This window comes from Nyctibius grandis, chromosome 4 (assembly GCF_013368605.1).
Source record: "Nyctibius grandis isolate bNycGra1 chromosome 4, bNycGra1.pri, whole genome shotgun sequence".
Taxonomy (NCBI): Eukaryota; Metazoa; Chordata; class Aves; order Nyctibiiformes; family Nyctibiidae; genus Nyctibius; species Nyctibius grandis.
In genome coordinates, this window is record NC_090661.1 from 12,118,397 (window position 1) to 12,135,042 (window position 16,646).

At 34.4% G+C, this 16,646-nt stretch overlaps 1 protein-coding gene across 1 annotated transcript in view; it reads left to right on the forward strand.

Annotated features, from left to right (window-relative positions):
* SBF2 (SET binding factor 2) overlaps positions 1-16,646 on the forward strand; it is a 288,886-nt gene that overhangs the window by 243,293 nt on the left and 28,947 nt on the right. Inside the window, 4 exon segments of the mRNA XM_068398307.1 lie at positions 1,129-1,266; positions 8,910-9,094; positions 12,356-12,532; positions 15,562-15,663. Of these exon segments, the coding sequence (XP_068254408.1) occupies positions 1,129-1,266; positions 8,910-9,094; positions 12,356-12,532; positions 15,562-15,663 (602 nt within the window).

A 16,646-nucleotide genomic window follows, 5' to 3' on the forward strand; every position in this document is an offset into this window, starting at 1 on the left:
TCTATTTAACTTCAGTACTTTCTCAGAGCATCAAAGCTTCTCATCTTTTTTTTTTCCCCCTCTGCCCTCTGTTTTTAAACTGTGTCTGTTTCCTCTCTGGCTTTGCTTTCATCCAGTCTTTTGCAGCCACTTCTCTTTCTCTGGAATGGTTCTTCTCCACGTCTCCAGCAACTTAAGCAACATCAGTAACAATTGGAAAATCATTCTGAGATCTGTAGAGTAGTCATCTGAAACTACAGGCACGTAAAGGATTATTCAGAGGTTTTCAGAGAAGGAATTGTGTTCTTACAACAATGCAACACCCCCTCCTTACAAGTTACCTAAGCATGTGGGAAGACACTTCCTGAAGTTACCTACTGGTGAAGGAGCAGGTGGACTGTCACTAAGGAAAAGGAACGTTACTTTTCATAAGTGGAGATCCCTTAACATGTGTTATCCAGATGCGCGTGCACTGTCCATCCTCTTTCCTCTCTTCTTTGTTCCATTGAAAAGGTCACATTCTGGGGGTAGGGGATCTGAAGGACATGTAGATTGTGTCCGTTGATGTCTCTAAATGCAGCAGAGTGCATGAACACTGGTTTCTTTTGATATATGTATGCTTTCAGTGAATGGGTAATATAAGTCAAGGAACCTCCAGTTATAGGTAAGTAACCTTCCTTTACTGGAATGAGGAAGAGCTGTTTGAGTATGCTTTTAACTTACTTTTGTTAAAGAAACAGTTCTATCTGTTCTCTACACATTTTTTAAAAAGGCTGAAATTTGCTGACAAGTAGCACAAATGTTACTTTTCTTTCTGAGTGTGAAGGGAAAACTACGTCATCTCCATTGTGTTTGTATTGATCGCTGGCTAATGATGAATGTTTTAAGTAGCGACCATGAGGTAACAGACACTTTCAGAAGTTTAGCTTTGTGGAGTGGAATGCAAGAGAACATTGCTGGGTGCTGCTCTGCATCCAGGTGATGAACGTCTGAGCATTCTTTGTCATCAAATGAATGACTTTTTGAACCTTTAATGGACAAACCATGACATTTTCAGTGCTCTGCTTTACATAATCTTTTATTTTTCTATTCTATGTATTTATAAATGTACTTGTATTTTAATATATTCCATTCTTTTTGTGACTCTAGCTCCTGCTTCTTTAGAATCCTCAAGCAGTATAGAACAGGAAAAATACCTACAAGCCTTACTGAATGTGATATCCGTCCACTGCAAAATGAATGGCAGTAATGCTCTCATTGTTAGGCCAACAATTGCTCTGTCTCCAGGTAAAATTGGTTTATATAGTGCTTTTCTATGGTTAAGTTGAAAAGTGAGTTTTCTCTGATTTGGTGTTAGTTCAATGTCCCATATGAATTCTGTTGTTTCTTTATTGTTACACTTTCCAGATAGCTTATTCACTCTTAGTTTCAGTGAATGTGTTTTCCATATGTAAAAAATGTTTATAATCTTTCCCAAAATACTTTTCAGTATTCTTAATCTGACAATAAATGATTATCCACCTGTGGGTCATAGCTTTTGATGAAATTCACTTGAGTATGATGGCCAGTCTTGAGGCATTAGTAATTTATTGCAATTCTGGAACAAATAAAGTAAAGTTCTCCAGAATATCAAGATGCCAAAAATTTCCAGGTTTTTTTTTATATCAAATGCAACAATTACATTATATAACAGAATCAAAATCAAACATGCACTTCAAAGTCTTTTATAACAAATTAAGTGTATTGAAAACTGTATATTGAATAAGAGACTGTGAAAATGAAGAGAATGCAAAATACTGTTCTATTTCATATAATGAGAAAATACAAGATTACAAGCTCATATTCTACATGAACAGATACACTATTTAGCTGTAGCAGCAATGGAAGGTATATAGGCATTTTCATGTGTATTACATACTTATAATGGGCTTTTAATGTCATTTCCAAGTATAGCTTTACTTGCAGTGAAAACTCTTTCAAAATACACTATTTGAGTTATGCATATGTGGAACCATGAAGAAATGAATCCATGTTTTATTTCAGTTATTATGTGATGAAACCTGGTAAGGTTTATGTGAAGGTAACCACAATGTCTTAGAAAGGAGAGTATGCTTGAAATTGTGCCTGTCTTGTCTTACTCAGTTGGTGGTAATTGGCCTAATATAGCCAAACAGTGGCTTTTCTTGTAAAATAACACCATTCCCAAAGTGTGCATGCTTTGCTTCATTTGTTGTAAAGTATGTTGATTGCTTAGCTGTATCTAATGTCTTCATACTGTTGCCAATGTATACATGTCTTTGAAAATACATCTGAAGTACAAAATTGGCAAGAATTAGCTGTATTGTGTGAGAAAGGGCATTTTATCAGTTATGTTAAGTGTTAGTCTCTGTAACACTGTAGTTTTTTAATCTTCTATTCTTTTTTTGGCTGACTTTAGGCACTGAAAGGAGGGATTCAAGAATGTCTACTGTGTTTAAGCAGGTAGTGCCAGGACATTTGGATGTAAATCTATCCAATAGCTTTGCTCGAGGAGGTTAGTAAGACTAGCTCAAAATCTATTATTTGAATTAATAAATGATAACAAAATGTTACTGAAATAAAAATAATTACTCTGTGAAACAACAAAAGAGAAATTACAGATTAGCCTCAGTCCACAACATTATTTAAATATGTAATTTCTGCTTAAGTCCTTTACTTACCATTGAAATAAAGCCTGTTTCATGTTGGAAATTAGTGAAAAATTACGCACTTCATTTGGACTTAATGTTTCTAAATACTTTGTGATTCATCCATATTTTTATTTGTCTAAAATGTATGGCCTGAAAATGCATATTTTAGGATTGAATGCACTTTACAGTCTCCAGTTACATATCATTCCAGCATTTGGCTGAAGATCAGCTGATGCTTCATAAAGTTACAAATAATCTATCTGAATAATTTTACTCAAGGTAAAGGAGGGAATTATGTGGCCAGGCATAGTAAGTAGGGAGATACAGTGCCTTCTTTGGAAATAGTTATTCTTAGGTACAAGGGCTCATCAGTGTCATTACTACAAGAAGCTTTTATTCTGTGGATTTCAACTACTTTTACTTTTCTAGTCTGATGAAATTGTTATGATTTTTTTATCAGCTTCCTTAAATATATGTTTGTTAGGATAGGGAGGAATCTGTTTCCCAAAAGGGAGCATTTTATATATTGTTTATTACCTTTTAGCCCTGAAGGCTCTTCTTAGAATTATTTCTAAGCATCTAAAAGTTGCTTTTCTTGCTTTTTGATACCTCATCTAAAATCAGTTAGACGTACTTTGACCTGCTGAGGTCCATTCCAACCTAAATTATTGTGTGGTAGAAAAACTACAGCTTCATGTTGGGAAGACTAAAACAATTTTGTAGAGAAAAACTTCCAAAAGAGATGGACAGAGTTAAAGAAATGAAGGAAGGAAGAAGGCAGGAGGGAGGGAGAAAGGGAATAAAAAGGAAAATACTCAGAGCTGTATAGAGAAGTTATGTGAGAATTGTAGCAGAAGGGAAGAGAGGAACGGCAGTTAAATGGTGATCACCAGAAAATGGAAAATTCTGTGCATTTTCATTAATCATAGTCTATGCATATTTCATATCTGAAAGTTCTGTTTATGTTCTGTACTCCCTGTCTTGCTATTGTAGTACACGGAGATGAAAAAACATAATTTTTTTAATCGGATGGGTAAAATGGCTAGGGACCTAAAAGAATGGGAGTCAATAGTGTCTGAAATTCTTAGATAAATTGGTGGCTGTGACCAGCCTGACTTTGTACTGAAATAGTGAAAATGCTGGGTAGCTGACAGCAGTCGTTTGGTTGTATTCCATCCCCTTCTGTTGGGACAAAAGTGCCAACAGCGAAGGGGTGCTGAGGGGCAGTGAAGGTGCTCCAGATAAGCAAGGGAAAGCTTGCTGGTTGACTGTATGGAAGTTGTCTTTTGAAGATAAAAGGATTACTGAAATAACTATTGCTGGTTTCGGGGATTAGAGTCTGTAGTAAATGTGATAGGATGAGTTTGTTGCTACTCAGTGAAGAAAAAAGGAGTCCCAAGGCAGTGTTAGGTCACAGACATGTTGTTTTGTTGGACATTGAAGTCTTGGCTAAATTTCAGCAGTAATCAGGAAGAGGGCAGAGAAGTTATCTTGTGTCTTGCTGGATTGATGCCACACCTTCTCTATATATCTGAAAGGTGTAATTACAGCCCAGTATCTGCAGTCTATTCACAGTTCAGTAGGATATGTGAGGACTTTGCTGAAACATAAGAATGTTTGACAAGTACAATGGGAGCCCTAGTGAAGGTGAGAAGTTGACAGGGTAAGAGAGAACAGGGAAAGGGAATATCTCCCTCTAGAGAAGTAAACACTAGGTTTTTTTAGATTAGCTAACAAAATTCTTTAAAAAGAAACTCTAAAATACACAAAGTATGTAGAATCTCTAAAGTTTTTGTTCTCAGATAAATTGATTCACATGATTTATTGTTGCAAAGTTTTTTATGCCCCAGCTAGTTGTATTTCACATGTGAAGAAGTGCCACAAGACTGTGTGCAGGACCAAAAATACATGGTTTTGGTCAGCTGAAAAAACAGACTTATGCAGGTAGTCTGAAAATGGTGATTTCTCTCCCCTTCATCTTCCTAAGAATAACTCAAAAAGCAAAAGCAGAAAAAGGAAAAAAAAAAAACACAATGGGGTTAGCTAGTTACTTTATCATAGCAAGCAGCTATGGATTATGCACCACACTGTACAAAATGCAATAGCAGTATTTTTGTGGTTTTGATTCTGGATCCCTCTTTCTTTCCTTGTTTTTGTTCGCACACATACCAGGGCTCAAAAGCCAGATTCAGCAATGATGCACCAACTGAAAATGACATTTTCTGGTTTTTATGCCAGACAATGTATTTTTAATACACGTCCTTTTAAAATTTAAGTTAAAAGATAATGTGCTAGTGCTTGAACAATATTTCTCATTTTTAAAAATCATCATTGTTCTGAATACTCATCAGTTGTCCTGATTATTTGTGTCTGTGACAGGTACAGTTTTTTACTTTATCTGGAACATTGTAACAAAGTATTTGCCTACAGCCCAGTTAATTTGTTTCTGATCTGAAATAGTTGGCCAAATACTTACATTTCATAATATATTTTCATTCTTGGACCTTTTTTTTTGGCAATACCTTGGCTGATATCTTTTATAAGAATTGTAAGTTCACTCAAAATACATACCTTTTCTTGTTATGTTACTTTATAAGTATAGTGTGGTTCTACAGAAGAGCTCTTCTTACCTGGCATTGTTTTGTAATTTAGTAGAATAAGATGTTTTCTCAGTATATTTGCTGCTGTTGGAAAAATACTAGGAGATTTATAATTAATAAATACAGACGCATCTCAGATATTTATTATAAAAGCAGGAGACATTAACACTTCGAGTATGTTTTAATAGAATATTTGTATTAAAAGAAGTTGCTTGTGTTGATGTGGCTTTTGAGCCAAAAATATACCCTCTGATAAGCATATAAGGCTCCCACTGAAAACAAGAATTTTTGCAAGGAAGAAGAAAATCTCTTTGCGTGACAGATATTGCATGTTTTCTAAATTACATACTTTTACACAGTCTTTTAAAAATGTTTGTAGGTGTATAGAACTAACATCTTGCACTCTGATTTGATTTTGAGGTCCATCAAATTATGTACCTAAAATAGACTAAAACAGTTTTTAAAAAAAGCACTGAGGTTGGGATTTTTAATTAAGCTAACTTTCAGCTGGGTAGAAGCTTTCAATAAAGTATTCAGTAGAATGATTTAATCATTACATTTCCTTTGGTATTATAATTATGGAAAGACACATGATGTCTGTGCTACATGTTTGAAACTATTGCTATGACAATGAAAATTACTCCTTTTTGATAAATGGGTACTTCCTTCCCATTTTATATTGGTTTTCTTGCTTGATTGATGTTTTGTCTTGTGATGACTAAGATTTGTGCTGTCTGATAAATCATGTGCTATAAAGAAATTCAATATATACTAGATCTTTGGAAATTAATAAGTAACCCTTTTCTTTTCTCCTGCAATGTGTCTCGCTGCAATGTGCATTCTATTCCTCCTCCTTCTGTCTTAACTGTTATCTACCAGTGCTTGGGTACAGAGATAAATGTTTCACTCATTCAAATTCCAAATCAGCAACTAAGGGAAGAGTCCATCAAGGTACTGTATTCTGTGTCCTGAAAGCACATTCTTTTCTACCATCTCCATAACTTCTATGATATCTTAATACATGCTAAAGTGATACTGACAGAAAGCCTTGATTCTGCATTAAGAAAATTTTGGTTTTTTAGTTCAGTGTTGTGGTTTTGTTTTGTTTTGGTGTTTTTTGGCCATTGAACGTACGATGAAGTGACAGTGATTAGTCACACCCTTCACCATGTTATTCTTTAATAATGTTATGATCTAATGCGGAGTGATGCGTAGAAAATTTTCTGTATGAAAATTTTAACAGCAAAAAATTAATACTGCAAAAAAGCATTTAGTACTCCTACTGCTTTAGTAAAATAGTGAAGAAATACTACCTAGTTAATTAACTTTCTTTCCAAAATTATTGTTAATGTTAGTGAACAGGGAAAAATTGATTTCTGCCAAATTATAGAAAGTCATAATAATACCATACAGACCAAATAATGAAGGCTAGATACTGCTAACAAAAAATAAGATACTAGGCAAAATTAGAATAGAAATATAAATGTGTCTTTTAATCACTGTTATCCATCACTGATAAACATGTTCACCTGCATGTATTTGTAACCAGTTTTGTTGCTTTTGATGTGCTACAGGTGCTAATGATGGCCTGCATTTGTAAAATGTTAGAAAGTGGCACAGTATATTTTTGTATATATCATCTTTGGGGACAGTTGTCTGTGTTGGAGCTAGCATTTTTTCATACCAAATGAACAAGAAATTATTTCTCTTATTAAATGCTTGCTGTTATTTCTGCTTGCTAAAGTCTATTATTTCATCTGTAGTAGTTGAGATGTGGAACAAAAGTTTATACTAAACATACTACTTTATTATGTGAGGTATTTTATAAAACTGTCTGACTCTGAAGTGGAAACTGTTTAGAACTGTTGCCAATTCATAGTTTCCTACCCAACCATTCTCAGTTACTCCCATTCGTTTGCTCACATCTAAGACTAGCAGCCAGACAGGCAGACAAGCTAAACTGTACAGACAAGTCCTTGTTGAGGATTACAGAATTATTCTTTAATAGAAACATAATCCTGCTTCTAAAAAAAACAGAATAAAATTATTTTGCTGGTTGAACTATCTCAGTGGAATTCTACTGTTATCTGCAGCTTTATTTCTTCTATGCTAGAAATGTTAACTATGCATATTATTGGATTTTTCTGAAGGTGTTGGAGGGTTTCTTTGGTACTGTAGTATCTAAATTTCTACTACTGTGAGGTATTTCTGGTGCCTCTTTTGGATATCTTGCTTCACAGATTTATGGACAAGAGCGTCTTCTGATAATCTGATTTACTGCATATTGGGTTAAAGAATTCCACACTGCCATTTGAATGCCAAATTTAGTATACTTTAAGGGATTTGATTTTCAAATAGTGCTATTTATATTCTGAAAAGCAAGTACCATTCACATACCTCACATTGGACACACAAAAACAGTGTCACAAAATCATTGTTACTAAGGCACAAGAAAGAGAAAAATATTTACTATTTGTCTTTTCTTCTGCTAGTGCTAAACAGGCCTCGTCAATCTGGTTTATCACTACTTTACCTTATGTTGAAGTCAGAAAACTTACCTAAGCATGATCAGATCAGAGCCTGTCTCTGTGCTGTAGGAATTTACTCCTCTGGAAATGACAGTAGAGCTGCACCGGCAAGGCACAATATGCAAACAAAAAATGCTGTTGAGAGGCAGAGGTTAATAGGTTGGTACAATACCATTCAGATACGACTGTGCTGCTTTCAGATGCAAGTCCCTGGTTCCATGTCACACTGCACTGTTTCAAGCTCATGTTGTTGCTACCTTTGGGGTTCCTGTAGCATGCCCTGATGCCAGAGTAATGGTGATCTTACTGCCAGATTAAAAATGTAAGACTATGAACTAGGCATCCTTCTCTCCACTCACACAACTGTACAGTAATCACATCTGCTAGAATATAGTTGTGAAACACATGATTAAAAAAAGAACTTCCTTAAATTCATTTTTATTTCTAATTGTCCATTAGACATGGGAAATTAAAAAATAAAATTCTGCATTTTAATTGTGGCATTTCAAGAGTAAATATGGACTACTTTATCCTGAAATGTAATATTTGAATTGATCATCCTTATATACATTTTCATTATAATATGATATGGTTGATACTACTACATTGCATAGGGCAAAAGGAACAGAAGAATTCTAGGTAACTGTGAATTTTAAGTGATACTATTTCCATTTTTAAAGAAGGTAATTATATAATATTCTTACTAGTTCGACTTCTAAAATATTATGCCTTTGACAAGGAAATACATCAAATTTTTGCCCTACTTCTGCAAAGAACAACACTAGCAATTTCATTTCCGTATACTTAAATGAATGTTAATTACTTGCAAGTTGTGATTCATTTTATCATTGTATCACTGATATCATAGCAACCATTTTCTCTACAGTAGAAAGCGCTGTGCAGAGTTTGATTAGTATGTTAGGTTAGATGACAGTGCAGTAGGATGCTTTTGACAATTTGTGTTACGAAAATATTTTTTTCCAGTATGTGCTGTTAATTATGTCCTCTGAGGGATGCAAATGACATGTTTAAACACTCTACTTTCCAAATTATGTTTTAGCATGTGCCTTAATAATTATGACCTCCAGTGCCTCATGCAAAAAGGTTTTTAAATATTTTTCATCTTTATGAAGGTGTATGGGCAAGTCTTCGTTCAAGCAACCGATTTATCAACACTCAGACTCCATTCATTGATGTTGGTGCGAGACTTGCAGGGAAAGATAACGCCACTTCCTACAGCAGCAGCCCTTTTCTGCAAAGTCAGCTGTTGAGACGGCAAGCAGCCCTCTATATATTTGGAGAAAAATCTCAGTTACGGGTAATGGCAATTTTTTTTTTATGTTAACATAGTTTTTGTTTGTCTTAAGTTTAATAACCCTAATGTTTTTACAAAACAATAGATAATGTTCTAGATAAGGCGAATGGATAACTCTCCTAAAGGTGTAAATTCTTATGAAGATTATTCCTATATGCAGAATAGCAATTAAGGCAATATAACTCAGTGCGGGGCGGGGGGGATGAAAAATCAAGCTCTGTGGTTATATAATACAACAAAGTTAAATAAAAACATACTAAATTGTCTTAAAGAGCAGTTAAAGATCAGGCTCCAGCTCACAGCAGTTCTGTGAGTAGAGCACTATTTGTCACTTTCGGTTAAGTTCTGATGTGTAGTAGAGCTAAGACATACAGAGATGGGTAACAGATCACTAGAGGAATGAAATAGCTTTTGTACAAGGTAAGAGCATTCAAACTGGGAAAGACATGGCTAGGAAGGAAATACATTGCTAGGCAACAGACCATCCAGCCAAGCCTTCATGTTCAGAAGTCACCATATCTTAACTGTCTCCCTGCATTGGCATTGCAGGGAGCAAGAGCAGCAGAGTTTGGCTCTGCTCAGTGTAGCTGCTGGGATAAAGACGAATGATGGGATTACAGGCAAATGGAGTGGGGCTGGTGTAGCGGCAGTGGAGCTTGCTGCCCCTTTTAGAGACTGTTCAGAGCTATTCCAAGGGAAGTGCTGGAGTTCTGTATCTGTAAGTTCATGCTTTCAGAGCCACACTTAAGTACACCTAAATACATACTACTGTACTTCTGATTCTGCTGACTACTCATCTGATGTTCAGCTGAGTCGTCATCTCAGTGATTTCTAGTTTGGGAAACATGAAACAGACTTATTTGGTAATTTGAAGTGCAATTTCATTTTTCCTGATGTGTTGAAATATGTTATGAAGCAAATGGAATCCTGTTAGTCAGGAAAGTGATTACCAGAGAAGAAAACCTTCATTACTGTGGGCAGCACTTAAACTCACATGAAGCCAAATTGATATGAATAAGGCTAACCCAGAAGTCTGTCCATCCTGATTTGATTACATGAAGAGGACCATGATGTCTACAGTTTTGTAAATTCTTTGCAAATTTTATTTCTATTTTGACATTTCATTGTAATTTCAAATGTTCTTTTATATCTTATTTGTATTTTCAGTTGTATTTTTCAGTGATGGTTATGTAACAGGTGTCAGTTATTATTTCATTTTTATTTTGTCTTTTATAATTGGTTTGCAAATTCATTTTCCTTTTGGCTTCTTCATTACACTTTGGTACACAAAATCTAATTAGTTAGATTTCATTTGACTTTCTATCACTTTCTAATATCATTACATAACAATAATTTACAGAAATACCCTGTTAGGTCTGTAATCAAAGTGTTCTGATTTAATATAATAAAGCGTAAGAATATAACATGAAAGATTAAACAGAAATTTCAAAAGTAAACATCATTTATCATTATTAGAACAAACTGTTCTTTTGAACAGTAAGAAAACTTTATTTTCCTGCAAAATTTTTCAGTTTTATTCAGTTGTCATTTTCATTTGCTTTTCTGGAGAACGTTCTTCCCAAAGTTTTCAAACAGGTCTATTCATGTCAATTTTTCATCTTGTTAAGTTTTGGAGACACTTTGATTAAAAGGAATGTAGGAAGAGTAGTGCAAGAGAAACGATTACATAGAATTAAATTGCCATAATCCGTTAGTAACAATTACTCACATTTCTATTCGTTTGATTTCTTAATGAATGGTAAGTGAAGAGTTCAATCATGCATCTAAAGATACATAGTAGAAACATCTTTAGTCTGCTGCTTTGAAGTGACCCTTTAGACCACTTGGGAAAAAAATGGAAGTCATTTTAATGTATCAGCAGTTGCAAACTAGGTGGGGATAATTTGTTAGTGCTTGATATAGATTAAAGCATTTTTAATATATTACCATATAGGTGTGTATTGTTATGCAGAATATGAAAAGAACTGAATATTGGATGTACAAACTGTAAGCATTGGACAAAATCAATATGAAAAGAAATCTTGTTGATTTTTGATTGTGAAGTATTTTCCTAGGGTTTTTTACCATCCTGCTAACTTGGAATTGCTGGCTTTATAAAGGGCTTGGCAGAGCATGCATTACTGACATTGACTCCCATAAGGACCTGCTTTATTCTGCTAAATATCACATCCCATAAATTGATGATACAAACAGAAATATATAACGTTTTAAGGAAATTGTGCTGCTTTTCTCAATTGATTTTATCATACATTATTACAACTTAGCATTCTAAAAACAAGTTTGGTAGTTGAGCCATTTAATTTATTTTTGAGCCATGCCATAATATAAACAGATCTAAATCTGGGCTTTGACTTTCCTACATTTTCACTTGGCATCCTATGAAGCAACTTAATGAAGATTATTTGCAGTCCTAAGTTTAATTCCTTGAAAGAGCAATTTCTGAAGAAAACTGAAAAAGTTTGCTGTGAAGATCTTCAGTGATGCTTCATACATGAGAAGTGTTTTGCCTAATAATGTTCTCCATATTATCCTTTTCATCATAGTTCTTTTTTTTCAGTTAGCTAACTTGATCTCTTAATTCAGTCCTCCTCTCTTATTGCTCATTTTCTAAATGTGGTAAGTAAAACAAAACATGAAGAATTCTTCTAGGAAAACCTCTTGGAAATTATATCAGGTATTCCCTGACTGCTGTTCTGTGTTGAACTAGGTACTTTAGACAAACAACTGTCTCAATGTGCAGTGACTGCTTACATGAGTCAGCTAGTTTGCAGTTTTGGGTGTTCTTTTTTGGATTTGGGCATTACTTTTTTTCTGCTTTATTGAACTACTAGAACCTGTCCTGCACTGTTGGTATGTCATCCATACAGTTATGTTATCTGTTCATTGTTAATTTGCTCTAAAAATCCTAAAGGAAGCACATTATGTTGTGTATAAAGTACTCAACGATTTATCACTCAACTTTGTTTTTTTACTACTCTTATTACTGTTATTATTATTAAAAATATGACTGCCATGCAATACATTCTGTTGTTATGAGTAGTAGATGGGTGCTTTATTATGGTACATTTTGCAAGTGTTGTAAGGATTTTTATTATCCTGGGCAGGTGTTTAACTAAACAGATTTTTGATCAGGAATTGAAATATTCAGCAATAAAGCAGGCAAGACTTTGAGATTTGATGAGACTGTCAGTGAAAAATATGCTTCCCTTTGAAATTACATCTGCTGGTGTCCTTTTCACACAGGGTTTCAAACTTGATTTTGCTTTGAATTGTGAATTTGTTCCTGTTGAATTCAGTGACATCCGACAGACAAAGGCAAGCTTTAAAAAGCTGATGAGAGCTTGTGTTCCCAGCACTATTCCTACAGATTCTGAGGCAACATTCCTTAAAGCACTTGGGGAGTCAGAGTGGTTCCCACAGGTAATTTATATGACAGATACTTCTAATAATCTGTATGCAGTACTTCTTACACAAAATGAATTTCAGGCTCTTCTGACAGAGAACTTTTGTGTTCTAACCCGCTGTTCTTCTTTGTTCATTGTAGCTATTTTGCATACTATCAATTCTGTCATTACATAAGCATTATTATTTTAATACAATCGTAACATTTACAAATGTGGGAGGCATTTTTGTCATGTAATTTATGGTTTATAACATGGAACACATACACAAGTAGAGAAGACCATTTGTTCTGCCTATATAAATTTGTAGTCTTGGTTTTAACTGCTTTTTCTTATTTTATATATTTTAAAAATCAGAAAAAAAGTATAGAACAATAAATGAACCTTTTGATTTTAAAACCGATGTTCTACTCTTCATGTGTGTTCCCACCCTGAATTTCCATATGCACAAGTATTTAACAAATAAGCTAGCATCTGTTATCTGTTGTGGGATGTGGGAAAGTGTTTGCGGGGAAGAGGGGTTTGTGTGCGTGTTAATCTGTTCTCTCTGAATCTGTTCCTTTACTTCCCTATCCCATATTTCCCTTACATAAAGATTAACCAAATGAAGGCAAGACTGGAAGTAACTTTGCAAGGTTCAAATTAAGAAGGATGTGGGAAAGTCATCTCTTTGTAAATCTAAAACTATTTTAATTATAGTGAATGTTTTTTTAACAGTTACACGTTATGTTTGGAATCCTCTGCTGAATAAATTCTTCTCAAATGCAATTAATCATAGTAAACAGAATAGACTCATGCTGATTTCTTAAGGAGGAAATACATGTGAGTAGCACAGTCATTTCAGTAATTACGCATCAGAAAATGTACTCCTGGTTGAAATGTGCTACAGTGCAAGGAGTGGCTTAACTTCTTCCCTTGAGGTGTGATCACTCCGTAGAGAGCATAGGACCTGGTCATTGCTGTGTCGGGCCACCACATTGTTCAGGAAGGGGAGAAGTGGGAAGAGCATGAAGACTTGACTCCCTCATCTTGTGAACATTTTCAATCACAGAGTAGTTGAGCAAGTTGATAAGTGTAGATAACTCAACTGAGTGTCACTTTGATGAAATGAACATGTACCTGTAGTAGCACAGATTTCAAGGGAAGTTTATAACATTGGAGTTACTCTTTTTTGGCATTTTTGAGAAGAAAAGTAATAGTGTATCAGTCTCTGCTCGGGACTAGATCAAAATGTCATACGCTAGCTGTGTGACATTTAAACCACATTTCTGTGGTTTAAATAATGTCCTATGTGACTTATGTGATAAAGTTAATTTATGACTGATTTGACACATTTTCTACCATTCCTGAGAAAGGAAGTAGATCTGTCATCTTGGAAGTATGGTTTTATTGTATTAAGCTTTCCTCTCCGGGGTCGTAGAAGTTACACTATTGATTTTAACACTGTATAGGCTAAATGTTTTTTTATAAGGATGTGAATACATAAGAAGAAATTTGAAGTGCTGCCCTATCTTCTGAATACAAATGATAAAAACAGTATTTTGCTTTTTTTTATGTTGAATCTGTATAACCAGATTGTATATCAGTTTCTTCATTAAGGATGGCAAAAAACAGCCTTTCTTCTCTTCTACTGCCTCAGAAAATATAGAACAACAAACAAACTGCTTCGTTTTAAAAGTGGTGCTCTTTTCAATTTTTCATATTAAAAATTGCAGGAAAATTAGTTTATTTTATTTTCTAAGTAATGATTATGTGAATGTTCAGAGGAGTTAAGTGTTTTCTAAGACAATTTCCGTGGTAATATTCATAGGATTGGGGTGTTTTTTAAGAGGAAAAAATCAGGCTGCCCTGAAGAAGGATGAATTTTCTAGGGTTTAACTGTTGTTTGGTTGATCTTTTTTCCTCTTATTTTCTCCAATTTAGTTTTCTTCTCCCTGAGTCACTTTCCTGTGCCTTCTGTACTTTCTGAACTTACTTTTTTCCTTGCATACATGATCTTAGATGTCTCTTGCCATCTTTTGTTTATTTGTTTTCCTATATTGCTTTCTCGCTTCTTTCAGGCTTCATATTTCCTACTGCTGCTGTTGGTTGGATTGTGTTCAGTGCTCTGCAAAGAGCAGTTTCGTTCTACTATAAAAATCTGAATTGCTTATATATTGTCTATTATGATGTTTACCAAGAATGCTATAATAGTATGACAAAAATGGTAGAAACATCATATAGATTTCGCTTTTAGTAATAACAATGTGAAGTTTCATAGTAAGATAAAATTGCTCAAATTCGCCTAAATTTTTTAACCTGCTTATACCTATCATGTTTGAATCAATCTCATTTAAGTCAGTAACCCTTCCCAGAGAAATTACCTAACCTGCCTGCGCAAGGAAGTTTAGTATCACTGCATAATGAATATTGGAATGCAAATTATTAAGTGTCCTCTTCCCATATGTTTTAGCCAGTATGTCCAAAAGCAAAGTGTAAGAAACACTGTTTAATCTTTCTAAACTTTCCAGTTTATAGAAATAGGACTTTTCTGTTTGTCTTTAGGTTTGTGGTTTGTTTTTTTTCATAATTATTATTATTCAATTCATTATTTTCCAACTTCCATGTGATTGAACAGTAGAAATATTATCTCGTAAATATCTGACTTGGGTTCTCCCATCTAAGTACTTAGTGACTTTATGGAACCTTAACATTTCACAGGAAATTACTTTAGTGTTAAGCCCAGGATGGAATTTCTCTACAATAAATCTGTCAACTGTGTTGTTCCTATTCTCCTTTTTATGACAGCTATTTTATTACAGTACTCATTGGTTTTAATAGTTTAAGTTCCTATCTTCAAATCTTTGCTTAGTTTTGTTGTAGTTCAGATGAAAATCCTGAGATTGTTACGTTAGAGCTTTCTGATCTGTTGCATCAGTTCATTTCTCTGTGCTATATGTAGCTTTCAGAATACATATTTTAATATTAAATATGAAAAGCTTCAATATTGGTAATATCTAGAAATGTATCTTATACTTGAGTATGTTACTTATTTGTAATACTTCATAGCTTCACAGGATAATGCAATTGGGTGTGATCATCTCTGAGCTCCTGGAAAATGGTTCTTCTGTTATGGTTTGTTTGGAAGATGGCTGGGATATTACTGCGCAAGTAAGCTGCTATTAAAACCTTGAAATAGCTAAATATTAAGAAAAAAACACCAGGCAATACTTTTTTACACAAGTGACTGATGATTTGGTGTAACATTAATAAATTTGTCCTGTGGCAGCAGAGAAGAAACTAGAATGCATGAATCCTTGCATTCATTTGCAATTTACACCATGAAAGAGTTCCTTAAAAGGAATTTGTTCCAAAGGTCCTGATGCACTTACAGTTCTAAGGCTTAAGTATAAAATCAGCATTCCTGCACCTGACCATATGTAAGAATGAAAGCTGAAAGTTGCCACAACAGATCATTTATCTTTGTAAACTTAGTACACTTTAAACACAGGAGGGAAGGAGAGGAATGCTTTCTTTTGCCATTCACTTTCCATAAATGAAGTTAGGAGACCACACACAGGGAGAAAACTAAATTTGTGCCAAAGCAACTGTAACACCTGCTGCAAGAACAGATCACCAGAACACATAACTTTGTGAAACAAACTATAAATTAGGTGAATGAAGACCAGCTGCCTCATTTAATAGATGCATAGTGTCCATGTAGTTGCTTCATAATTCAGAAAATAAACATAGATATCAATAATTCTAGTAAATAAAAACTTAATGTGCAGCCAGCATCCTGATACCAGGTAAACAAACCCACAAAAGAATGTTAACATCATTATTGGAATCATTGTTGAACAATGAGGAATAGAGAAGGGGACATACAGAGCTGGAAGTGATAGAAGTCTATGCTGCATTTTAAAGTCTTCTGAGATGCTGTCTATAAAAACAGGCTGAAGTTGGCTGGTGAGCACCATAGCATGGCAACACTGCAGAAACTCTAAAGTCTCCCTCAGAACCAATTCTTTAACACTTTCTTTGGTGAGGTAGCCGATACGATTTTATAAGTGTTTGTTATCCTTATTTTATTAATAAAAGTGTTTTTATTTAAAATGTGATTTAAATGTGGTAAGCATTATAATGACTTAAAA